This window comes from Atractosteus spatula (assembly GCF_055471065.1).
Source record: "Atractosteus spatula isolate fAtrSpa1 chromosome 24 unlocalized genomic scaffold, fAtrSpa1.hap1 SUPER_24_unloc_1, whole genome shotgun sequence".
NCBI classification, from domain to species: Eukaryota; Metazoa; Chordata; class Actinopteri; order Semionotiformes; family Lepisosteidae; genus Atractosteus; species Atractosteus spatula.
Genome location: NW_028296641.1, coordinates 528,670 through 540,117, shown reverse-complemented (window position 1 = coordinate 540,117; position 11,448 = coordinate 528,670). Strand labels below are relative to the sequence as shown.

General features: G+C 60.2%; 1 protein-coding gene across 3 annotated transcripts; it reads left to right on the top strand.

The window, feature by feature from the left end:
• Nucleotides 1-2,171: 2,171 nt before the first annotated feature.
• On the top strand, nt 2,172-10,508 carry esrra (estrogen-related receptor alpha). 3 transcript variants are annotated; one of them, XM_088908966.1, is made up of 8 exons: nt 2,172-2,380; nt 4,361-4,419; nt 6,594-6,947; nt 7,662-7,778; nt 7,918-8,025; nt 8,102-8,269; nt 9,821-10,090; nt 10,178-10,508. In XM_088908966.1, exons 3-8 carry the CDS (start codon nt 6,596-6,598, stop codon nt 10,429-10,431), a joined length of 1,269 nt encoding a protein of 422 aa, XP_088765092.1. In that variant the 5' UTR covers nt 2,172-2,380; nt 4,361-4,419; nt 6,594-6,595; the 3' UTR covers nt 10,432-10,508. The 3 variants fall into 3 exon arrangements, with proteins under 3 accessions (XP_088765092.1, XP_088765090.1, XP_088765091.1); XM_088908964.1 differs by lacking the exons at nt 2,172-2,380; nt 4,361-4,419 and adding an exon at nt 4,924-5,050; XM_088908965.1 differs by lacking the exons at nt 2,172-2,380; nt 4,361-4,419 and adding an exon at nt 5,093-5,202.
• Nucleotides 10,509-11,448: the final 940 nt, after the last annotated feature.

Here is an 11,448-nt window from a genome sequence, read left to right as displayed (position 1 = left end):
CTGCAGCTCCTCTGACTGTCTCAGCTCAGGAGCTCATTGGACTCAGCATCCCAGTCGACAGTTTCTTGAAAGAAATCAGCTTCACCATCATGTCCTGGCAGCTCATTCTACTCAGTCAGTCAGTATATTTTATTTCCTCCAGACTAAAGAGACTCAGTTCCTCCAGCCTGTCAGTGTGGGACCCTCCCTCCAGACTAAAGAGACTCAGTTCCTCCAGCCTGTCAGTGTGGGACCCTCCCTCCAGACTAAAGAGACTCAGTTCCTCCAGCCTGTCAGTGTTAATTCCCTTCATCCCTGGAATGGGTCTGATTCCTGTTCTCTGGACTGACTCAGAAATGTTTTTTTCCATAACATGTTGATCACAGTTGTACACAATATTCTAAGCAAGACGTTAGTAGTGTGCTATATAATTCTAAGACAAGATCTCAGTTAAATTCTGCACTTTTCACTCTGTATCCTGAGCTTCTGTGTGCCTGTGAAACTGCTCTTCTAGCTCAGTTTGTATTTTGAGTTTTACTACCTGCATGTTATTCTTTCAAACATGCTGACTGTAACACATACACACTGACACACTCTCACAGACACAGACTCTGTGACACACACTCGCCCTCACGCACACGCAGAGCCAGCGGGCAGGGTGTCAGGCCCAGCGCACGTGCGGAGGGCTCAGATGGGTGCTGTCACATGACCGGCCGCAGCCACTCGCTCGGCTTCCTGTCCGTCCTCTTCCCAGATACACACAGCAGCAACTGGGATAGTCCAGCAGTAACAGCAGCAGTACTATTAACAGCAGCAGCAGTATTAGCGGTATAAGTACTGGGGTGAGGGGGGCTCCCTACACTCCTGTGACCTTTGAAACTGACCTCGCCGTGAGCAACACTGGTCACCCAGTCTCACCGCCTCACTCTGGCCCAGCCTCCAGCGAACAGTCTGCCCCTCATGCTCTCGACGCTGTCAACAGCGGTAACAGCACAGCAGCACTGGCAGTGTTCTTACTCTTTTATTGCTGATAATTATCAAGCAATCACAACTATGACAATTATGCTGTTAATTAATCAACCAGACCAGAATTTGATTATTACTGGGGGCAGGGGTGTGACAGAGACCGGAGACACCGGCCCCCCAGGAACTCCGGAGTCCAGAGTGTCAGAAACACGCGACGTCAGGGATATCCGGCTGGCAGCGCTGCCCACAGCCTCTCCTCTCCTCGCTGTGACCAGCTCTGACCTGCTGGTGAGGGACAGGCTCGAGTGGGTGTGGCTCCGTGCGGGACACGCCCACACTGGGGGGCGGTGCTGTATCGGACACGCCCACTAGACTCTTGTGCAGGTCCGGCGGGTTCCGGGTCGGGCAGCGGACCTGACTGAGGGCGGTTCTGGTACAGCGTGATACCGGTACCGACCCCGCTGGGCCTGTAGCAGCAGGAAGCTCTGCCCCCTCAGTGAGGTGCAGTCAGGCAGCCTGCGATCACGAACCCGCGGAGTCTGAGCACAGGCTGGAGGAGACCCAGTCCCTCCAGGACCAGGAGACACTGTTTTATAGCGCCTTTCTATAATGTTTCTTTATTAGCCCTATACAATTTCTTGCATTAGGAATTTGTCTTTTCGCATACCCCAGCTTTTCTCCATGAGACACAGACAGGGAGAGAAGCTGGGGGTCAGAGCGCAGGGTCAGCCATTGTACAGCACCCCCGGAGCAGCTGGGGTTAAGGGCCTTGCTCAGGGGCCCAACAGAGTAGGATTCCTCTGCCAGCTGTGGGATTTGAACCGGCAGCCTTCCAGGCACAGGCGCAGATCCTGAGCCCCAGAGCCGCCGCTCACGCCTCACCCCCAGGAGAGGGCAGCACGTCCGCTCCCCCCGTCAGGAACTGCCCCGGGCGAGTTGGACGGGGGCGTTATTAGTCCTAGAGAGTTCTTACAGGTGAGCTGGCCGGGTTTGTGAATGCGAAGGTCTGTGTCCGCCGGGAGCTGGCTCGGTCCGGCTGCGGTATCGATCACTTGACCGGCACGCCGCTGGCTGGAAACACGGCGTCAGACCTCACGCGCTCCGGCGGCGCCGCAGTGGTTAAAGCGGCTCGTGCGTCAGCGGGGGAGGGGGGCGCGCTGGCTCGAGCCGGCCCGGTGCTGGCGAGGGGAGGGGAGCCGCACGCGCAGTGCTCGCAGTAGTGAGCGGAGCGGAGCGGCGGGTTGTGTGCAGTCGGTGCAGAGCTCGGGTCCCGACCCCCCGGACCACGCATCCAGGCAGAACCCGCGCCGAACCGCGCCGCCGGCCAGTGTCCGTGGACTCGAGCAGAGGCTCCGGCTCGGGGCTGGAGCGATGCGCCGGTGAGGCGAGGCGCTGGGCTGCGGATTCGCCGGGGACGATGGCGACCTCGGGGCCGGTGAGTGCGCCCGTGCGGGGGGTCGCGGGTGGGGTGTCCGTGTCGCTCGTGTTGACCTCACGCTCGCCGCGAGAGCCGCCGCGGCGCCCTCGTGCCGGCTCGCGGCGCGTGCTGCCGGCGTGGGCCCCGAGCGGCTCGCGCCCGGGCGCAGGGGTCACCCCGCCGGCCGCCGCGGCGACTCGCGCAGTTTCCCCGGTCGTGACGTGTCGCCGCGTCCCCGTGTTTTGAAAGCACTGGACCGCTGGGATGACCCCGCTCGCACCCCCCACCCCCCTCCCGGGCGCCCCGGGCTGCCGAGAGCATCCCTGACCGGCGAGGTGCGATGTGAGCCGAGCTGGTCCGGTCCGGTCCGGTCCGGAGGTGGGGGTACCAGCGCAGCTCAGGCCGGTACTGGGGTTAATGAGTAACCGCTGGCCGGCGGACTCCGCGCTGTGGGGTTCAGAGCTCAGTGTACTGTGTCGGGTCAAATTCCTTGCGTGAGTTTCTTTTTTCCACGCCAGCGGAGCGCCGTGCCTATAAATACCGCAGCCCCGCTCCGCAAATAGCTGGCCGGAGTGCTGCAGAGCGGCGCTATTTTAGGACGTAGTGACACATCCCGTTCCCTCTGCAGCTCTGGAGGGGGACTGCGCCTGTCCTGTCCCCCCGTCTGACGTCTGACCTCTGACCTGCAGCCCAGTCTGACACGTGACCTGCTCCCCACCACCTGTGTGTCTGACCTTCTGACCTGCCCTCCACCTGTCTCTGTGACCTCTGACCTGCCCCCCTACCACTCTCTCTCCGACAGTGTCTCTGTACCTCTCTCTCTGACAGTGACTACGTTACTACGTTACTATGTGTGTAATGTGCGTGTACCATACGTGTGTACAGTATGTTAATGTGTACAGTGTGCATGTTACTGCGTGTGTGTACAGTATGTGTTAATATGCGTGTGTGTACAGTATATTACTGCGTGTGTGTACAGTATGTGTTAATATGCATGTGTGTACAGTATATTACTGTGTGTGTGTACAGTGTGTGTGTGTGTGTGTGAGCATCTCTCCAGGCTCCAGTGAAGACGCTGACCTTTGGAAAGTGCCTCTCTGAGAGCTCAAGCGTGTGTGTGTCGGACGACCCTCTCCCACTGACCTGCCCGCAGGGGCACCCCCATTCCATCTGCATTTTGGGGGACCCTGCAGTGGTCTAGGGGAGGAGACAGCAGGGAATGGAGAAGGGAGTTTATCACAGTCTGCATGCTGTCCCCTGGCCTGCGCTGTCCTGTCCCCTGGCCTGTGCCGTGTCCTGTCCCCTGGCCTGCGCCGTCTCCTGTCCCCTGGTCTGCGCTGTGCTGTCCCCTGGCCTGCGCCGTCTCCTGTCCCCTGGCCTGCGCCGTCTCCTGTCCCCTGGCCTGCGCCGTGCTGTCCCCTGGCCTGCGCCGTGTCGTGTCCCCTGGCCTGCGCCGTCTCCTGTCCCCTGGCCTGCGCTGTGCTGTCCCCTGGCCTGCGCCGTCTCCTGTCCCCTGGCCTGCGCCGTGTCGTGTCCCCTGGCCTGCGCCGTTTCCTGTCCCCTGGCCTGCGCTGTCCCCCCAGGACTCTCCCCGCGAGTCCTGCAGTGGGGGGGAGAAGGGTGAGATTTTGTCTGACTGTGTCTCAAGGGAGTGTGGGAACAAACGGTTCTAAACAACAAGAGCCCATCAGGCCTGTCGAGCTCGTTTGGTCATGTCTGCGCAGGTCTGTCTCTGTGACAAAATGAGAGAACTGAGCTGAACTGAAGCTCTGAGCAGGCTGTCAGATTCTACTGCAGGATGAGCCCAGCTTCGGTCTTAGGTCACACTGTACCCCTACAGTCCAGTCTGGGTCACACTGTACCCCTACAGTCCGGAGATCAATGTCCACTGTGTGGGTGTTGGGGGTGCCTGTGAGTGTGTCTGCCAGGCTCTGTGAGGCGCTGGGCTCTGCTGATGTTTCTCTCTCTCTCTCTCTCATCCCCCCCCCCCCCCCCCAGGTCTGCTGATGGACAGAGATCGCTGAGAGAGAGACGCACACACACCGCCACACACGCAGGTACCCCCGGCTCAGCTCTGTTCCCATGTACGGACCTGTTTTCCCAGGAAGGTGCTGGAATGCCCTGAACACAGTTTAGATTGTCTGGAGTGTGGAACGTGTCATTTAACTCCAATCCAGTAATGCGTTTTAAATATAACCTCTGCGTGCGCGCTGGAAGCTTTAAAACAATCTCTTTCCCCCCCCAACCACCCTCCCTCACGTTTTTTTCCACTCAACCGCAAAATAAACAGTAAACGATTTTCAGGCTTCACGTGACCGCCCGCTCTCCATTTCCCAATCACAAATCACCTCACTTCCGCCAACGCCCCTTTCCCCCTTCCCTATCTGCCCCCTTATGAATATTCATCACAGAGTGCCTTCTTGCCCAATCAGCGCCGGCCCCTTTATTAATATTGATTAGGCGCCTGCGCTCTTGTGACCGCTGGATGCCTTGCTGCCGCCGGGCAGCCAATCACGTCCCGGCTCTAAGCTGCGGTCCCTCATGAATATTCAAGAGCCGGCGAGCCGCCGTGCTGGTGAGGTTGCACGGACGTATGGCGGCCTGGCGGCCGGGATTCTGCGTTGGAGCCGAGTGAGAGGAGAAACGCCGGGTCGAGCCGAGGAAGGGGGCTTTGAGTTTACGAGGGAGGTGCGTGTCCGTGAGCTGTGGTGAAGGCGCCGGCGGGTGAGCGGTGCCGCGATGCAGACCTCGGGTCTCGCGTGTCTCGCGTGTCTGTGGAGGGGGTTCGCTCTCGGTGCGGGCGTGGCGTGGGCCGGGACAGGAAGTGCGACAGCGGCACGGTGAGGACTCTGTGCTCCCTCTGCCTCTCTCCTGTCTCTCTTAACCCCTCTCCCCTCTCCCCTGTCTCCCTCTGTCCTCTCTCCTGTCTGCCTCTGTCCTCTCCCCTCTCTCCTGTCTCTCTTAATTCTCCCTCCTCTCTCCTGTCTCTTCTCTCTCTCCCTCTCCTTGCTCCCTCCCTCCCCCTCTCTCCTGGCAGTGCTTGGTGAGCGGGCTGGTGGAAGTGATTGACCAGGTCGATCGGTCAGCCTTCTGCCCCCCTGTGCGCCCGTTGGTCTTGAGCCAAGGGGTTGATCCGCCTCTTCCGCGGTGTCCCCGGTGCCCCCTGTGTCCGCAGTGCCCCCTGTGTCTGTGCCCCCTGTGTCTGCGCTATCTGCAGTGCCCTCTGTGCCCCCTGTGCCCCCTGTGTCCGCGGTGCCCTCTGTGCCCCCTGTGTCCGCGGTGTCCCCGGTGCCCCCTGTGTCCGCAGTGCCCCCTGTGTCTGTGGTATCTGCAGTGCCCCCTGTGTCTGTGCCCCCTGTGCCCCCTGTGTCCGCGGTGCCCCCTGTGTCCGCGGTGCCCTCTGTGCCCCCTGTGTCCGCGGTGCCCCCTGTGTCCGCGGTGCCCTCTGTGCCCCCTGTGTCTGCGGTGCCCCCTGTGTCTGTGCTATCTGCAGTGCCCCCTGTGTCCGCGGTGCCCCCTGTGTCCGCGGTGCCCTCTGTGCCCCCTGTGTCCACGGTGCCCCCTGTGTCTGCGCTATCTGCAGTGCCCTCTGTGCCCCCTGTGTCCGCGGTGCCCCCTGTGCCCCCTGTGTCTGCGGTGCCCCCTGTGTCTGTGCTATCTGCAGTGCCCCCTGTGTCCGCGGTGCCCCCTGTGTCCGCGGTGCCCTCTGTGCCCCCTGTGTCCGCGGTGCCCCCTGTGTCCGCGGTGCCCTCTGTGCCCCCTGTGTCCACGGTGCCCCCTGTGTCTGCGCTATCTGCAGTGCCCTCTGTGCCCTCTGTGCCCCCTGTGTCCGCGGTGCCCTCTGTGCCCCCTGTGTCCGCAGTGCCCCCTGTGTCCTCGGTGCCCTCTGTGCCCCCTGTGTCTGCGGTGCCCCCTGTGTCTGCGCTATCTGCAGTGCCCCCTGTGTCCGCGGTGCCCCCTGTGCCCCCTGTGTCCGCGGTGCCCCCTGTGCCCCCTGTGTCTTCGGTGCTCCCTGTGTCTGTGGCATCTGCAGTGCCCCCTGTGTCCGCAGTGCCCCCTGTGCCCCCTGTGTCTGCGGTGCTCCCTGTGTCTGTGGCATCTGCAGTGCCCCCTGTGTCCGCGGTGTCCCCTGTGTCCGCAGTGCCCCCTGTGCCCCCTGTGTCCATGGTGCCCCCTGTGTCCGCGGTGCCCCCTGTGCCCTCTGACCCTGCCCCTCTCCCTGTCTCCGCAGTCATGGCGTCCCGGGACGGCCAGTCTGAGCTCTACATCAAGGCGGAGCCCTCCAGCCCGGAGGCGGGCGGCCGGCACAGCCCGGGGGGGTCCTCGGACTCCAGCCACAGCGGGGGGGGCGAGGGCGGCGCCGGGCGCTACTCCCCCCCGCCCTACACCCCGCCCCTGCGCTGCCACTTCAAGGACGAGGGCGGCGGCGCGGAGGAGGGCCCGGTCTCTGGGGGGCGCTGCAAGTACGGGCTGAGCACGCTGCCCAAGCGCCTGTGCCTGGTGTGCGGAGACGTGGCCTCGGGGTATCACTACGGCGTGGCCTCGTGCGAGGCGTGCAAGGCCTTCTTCAAGAGGACCATTCAGGGTGAGCGAGGGAGCGGGGCTCTCGGGCTGATCGATCAATACTCCGGTCCTGAGCTCTGAGACTGGTCAGATACTGATCAATACTCCAGTCCTGAGCTCTGAGTCTGATCGATCAGTTCTCCAGTCCTGAGCTCTGAGAATGGTCAGATACTGATCAATACTCTGGTCCAGAGCTCTGAGACTGATCAGATACTGATCAATACTCCAGTCCTGAGCTCTGAGTCTGATCGATCAGTTCTCCAGTCCTGAGCTCTGAGACTGGTCAGATACTGATCAATACTCTGGTCCAGAGCTCTGAGACTGATCAGATACTGATCAATACTCCAGTCCTGAGCTCTGAGTCTGATTGATCAATACTCCAGTCCAGTGCTCTGATACTGTTATGCTGATATACTGATACTCTACCTATGTGTCTCTCCTGTGGTACTGATCTGATACTGGTCTGGTACTGGTTCACTGATGCTCTGCCCATGTGTCTCTCCTGTGGTACTGGTCTGGTACTGGTGCACTGATGCTCTGCCCATGTGTCTCTCCTGTAGTACTGGTCTGGTACTGGTCTGGTACTGGTGCACTGATGCTCTGCCCATGTGTCTCTCCTGTGGTACTGGTCTGGTACTGGTGCACTGATGCTCTGCCCATGTGTCTCTCCTGTGGTACTGGTCTGGTACTGGTCTGGTACTGGTGCACTGATGCTCTGCTCTGCTCTCTCCCTCAGGCAATATCGAGTACAGCTGTCCGGCCTCTAACGAGTGTGAGATAACGAAGCGCCGGCGCAAAGCCTGTCAGGCCTGTCGCTTCACCAAGTGCCTGAGAGTGGGCATGCTGAAGGAGGGTGAGCACTCTCTCTCACTCTCTCACTCTCTCACTCCTTCACTCTGAGAGTGGGCATGCTGAAGGAGGGTGAGCACTCTCTCTCACTCTCTCACTCTGAAAGTGAGCACTCTCTCACCCTCTGTCTTCCTGGCTCTCAGGGGTGCGCCTGGACCGGGTTCGAGGTGGCAGACAGAAGTACAAGCGCCGACCGGAGGTGGAGAGTGCCTCCTACCAGAGTGCCCCCAGCCTGCCCCTGAGGAAGGAGGGTGAGTGGGTGAGGGCGGGGTGGGGCAGCGGTGGGGCGGCCTGGGGCAGACGGCTGACTCTCCCCTGTGCCCCCAGGCTCCTCCAACATCATCGTGTCCCACCTGCTGGCGGCCGAGCCGGAGAAGCTGTTCGCCATGCCTGACCCCCTGCAGGAGGACCCCTGCCTGCGCACGCTGTCCACACTGTGTGACCTGGCCGACCGCGAGCTCGTGGTCATCATCAGCTGGGCCAAGCACATCCCCGGTACTGACCCCTCCCTCTCTCAGTGTAGAGTCCAGTCAGTGTGTCTGTATGAACCCCTCTCTCTCTCAGTGCAGTGTTCATGTACTGGAGTGTCCAGTCAGTGTGTGTGTATTAACCCCTCTCTCTCTCAGTGCAGTGTTAATGTACTGGAGTGTCCAGTCAGTGTGTCTGTATTAACCCCTCTCTCTCTCAGTGCAGTGTTAATGTACTGGAGTGTCCAGTCAGTGTGTGTGTATTAACCCCTCTCTCTCTCAGTGCAGTGTTCATGTACTGGAGTGTCCAGTCAGTGTGTCTGCATGAACCCCTCTCTCTCTCAGTGCGGTGTTAATGTACTGGAGTGTCCAGTCAGTGTGTGTGTATGAACCCCTCTCTCTCTCAGTGCAGTGTTAATGTACTGGAGTGTCCAGTCAGTGTGTCTGTATGAACCCCTCTCTCTCTCAGGGCAGTGTTAATGTACTGGAGTGTCCAGTCAGTGTGTGTGTATTAACCCCTCTCTCTCTCAGTGCAGTGTTAATGTACTGGAGTGTCCAGTCAGTGTGCCTGTATTAACCCCTCTCTCTCTCAGTGCAGTGTTAATGTACTGGAGTGTCCAGTCAGTGTGTGTGTATTAACCCCTCTCTCTCTCAGTGCAGTGTTCATGTACTGGAGTGTCCAGTCAGTGTGTCTGTATGAACCCCTCTCTCTCTCAGTGCGGTGTTAATGTACTGGAGTGTCCAGTCAGTGTGTATGTATGAACCCCTCTCTCTCTCAGTGCAGTGTTCATGTACTGGAGTGTCCAGTCAGTGTGTGTATTAACCCCCCTCTCTCTCAGTGCAGTGTTAATGTACTGGAGTGTCCAGTCAGTGTGTCTGTATGAACCCCTCTCTCTCTCAGTGCAGTGTTCATGTACTGGAGTGTCCAGTCAGTGTGTCTGTATGAACCCCCCTCTCTCTCAGTGCAGTGTTAATGTACTGGAGTGTCCAGTCAGTGTGTCTGTATGAACCCCTCTCTCTCTCAGTGCAGTGTTCATGTACTGGAGTGTCCAGTCAGTGTGTCTGTATTAACCCCTCTCTCTCAGTGCAGTGTTAATGTACTGGAGTGTCCAGTCAGTGTGTCTGTATGAACCCCTCTCTCTCTCAGGGCAGTGTTAATGTACTGGAGTGTCCAGTCAGTGTGTCTGTATGAACCCCTCTCTCTCTCAGTGCAGTGTTCATGTACTGGAGTGTCCAGTCAGTGTGTCTGTATTAACCCCTCTCTCTCAGTGCAGTGTTAATGTACTGGAGTGTCCAGTCAGTGTGTCTGTATGAACCCCTCTCTCTCAGTGCAGTGTTCATGTACTGGAGTGTCCAGTCAGTGTGTCTGTATGAACCCCTCTCTCTCAGTGCAGTGTTCATGTACTGGAGTGTCCAGTCAGTGTGTCTGTATGAACCCCTCTCTCTCAGTGCAGTGTTAATGTACTGGAGTGTCCAGTCAGTGTGTCTGTATTAACCCCTCTCTCTCTCAGTGCAGTGTTCATGTACTGGAGTGTCCAGTCAGTGTGTCTGTATGAACCCCTCTCTCTCTCTCTCTCAGGGTTCCTGTCTCTCTCTCTGGCGGATCAGATGTCGGTTCTGCAGTCGGTGTGGCTGGAGGTCCTGGTCCTGGGTGTGGCGTACCGCTCGCTGGGCTGCGAGGATGAGGTGGTGTTCGCCGAGGACTTCGTGCTGGACGAGGAGCTGTCCCGCCAGGCCGGGCTGACCGAGCTCAGCGCCGCCGTCTCCCAGCTGGCCCGGCGGTACCGGGCCCTGCAGCTGGACCGCGAGGAGTTCGTCATGCTGAAGGCCCTCGCGCTCACCAACTCCGGTAAGCGAGCGCCGGGCCGGCGGGCGGGCGGGCGGCGGGCGAGCCAGCGCCCCCCCCTCCTCACGCCACCCCTCCCTCTCGCCCCAGACTCCGTCTACATCGAGGACGTGGACGCGGTCGAGAAGCTGCGGGACCTGCTGCACCAGGCGCTGGTGGACTACGAGTCGTCGCGGCGGCCCGAGGACCAGCGGCGGGCGGGGCGCCTGCTGCTCACGCTGCCCCTCGTGCGCCAGACCGCCGCCCGTGCCCTCAGCGCCTTCTACAGCATCAAGAGCCAGGGCAGCGTGACCATGCACAAACTCTTCCTGGAGATGCTGGAGGCCATGATGGACTCGCCCTGACCCTGCGGGGGGCGGGGCCAGAGGGGGAGGGGAAAGGCAAGGGGCGGGGCTAGGCGAGCGGATAAGGTGAGGGGCGGGGACGGGGTGGGGGGGGTGTAGATAAGGTGAGGGGCAAGGGGTGGGGCCAGACAAGTGGGGGTGGGGCTAGATGGCCAGGTGGGAGGGGCAAGGGGTGGGGCCACGTGAGAGGATAAGATGGAGGGTGGGACCAGAGGAAGGAAGATGAGGTGAGGGGCGGGGCCAGGTGAGTGGGTGAGGTTGGGGGTGGGGCCAGAGGGCCAGGGGGTGGGGCCAGGTGGGAGGATAAGGTGGAGGGTGGGACCAGAGGAAGGAAGATGAGGTGAGGGGTGGGGCCAGGTGAGACGCTAAGGAGAGGAGGATTGTAAGGAGAGAGGGTGGGGCGCAGGGGTTGGGGGAGGGGGGAGTTGGAGAGGAAGGAAGCAGTAGGAGATCGGGGCTTTTCCCCAGAGGCAGTCAGGGGACCGAAAGTGCAAACCTCCCGAAACCCCCCCACACCCGCCGGCTCTACCGCTGCCTCCTTCTCTCTCTGCACAACAGCCAGAAGGAAGAGGCGAGCCCCTCGAGGAGAGAGACCTGGGGGGAACCCCCCCCCCCCCAAAATGAGAGACAAAGCCATACTGGACCCTTAACCCCAGTGTCACCCTTCACTGAGGCAGCAGGATTCTTTGAGGAAGACTGACCTGTGACCCCGAATGTGTGGGAGAACAAGGCCATAGGATATTCTTCAGGGAAGAGGCTGTTCCAGAGGAACGTCCGCAGACAGACAGACACGTACTCACACTTAGAGACGGAGAGACAGGCACATCCTGACAGAGACAGAGAAATCCTGATGGAGACGGAGACAGACAGACTGGCACATGCTCACTCAGATTCAGAGAGACAGACAGGCACATCCTCACAGACCCAGACAGACAGACAGACAGACAGACGGACAGGCACATCCTCACACTCAGATTCAGAGGGACAGAGTGGGGTTCAGCGCCGACGCCCAGACTT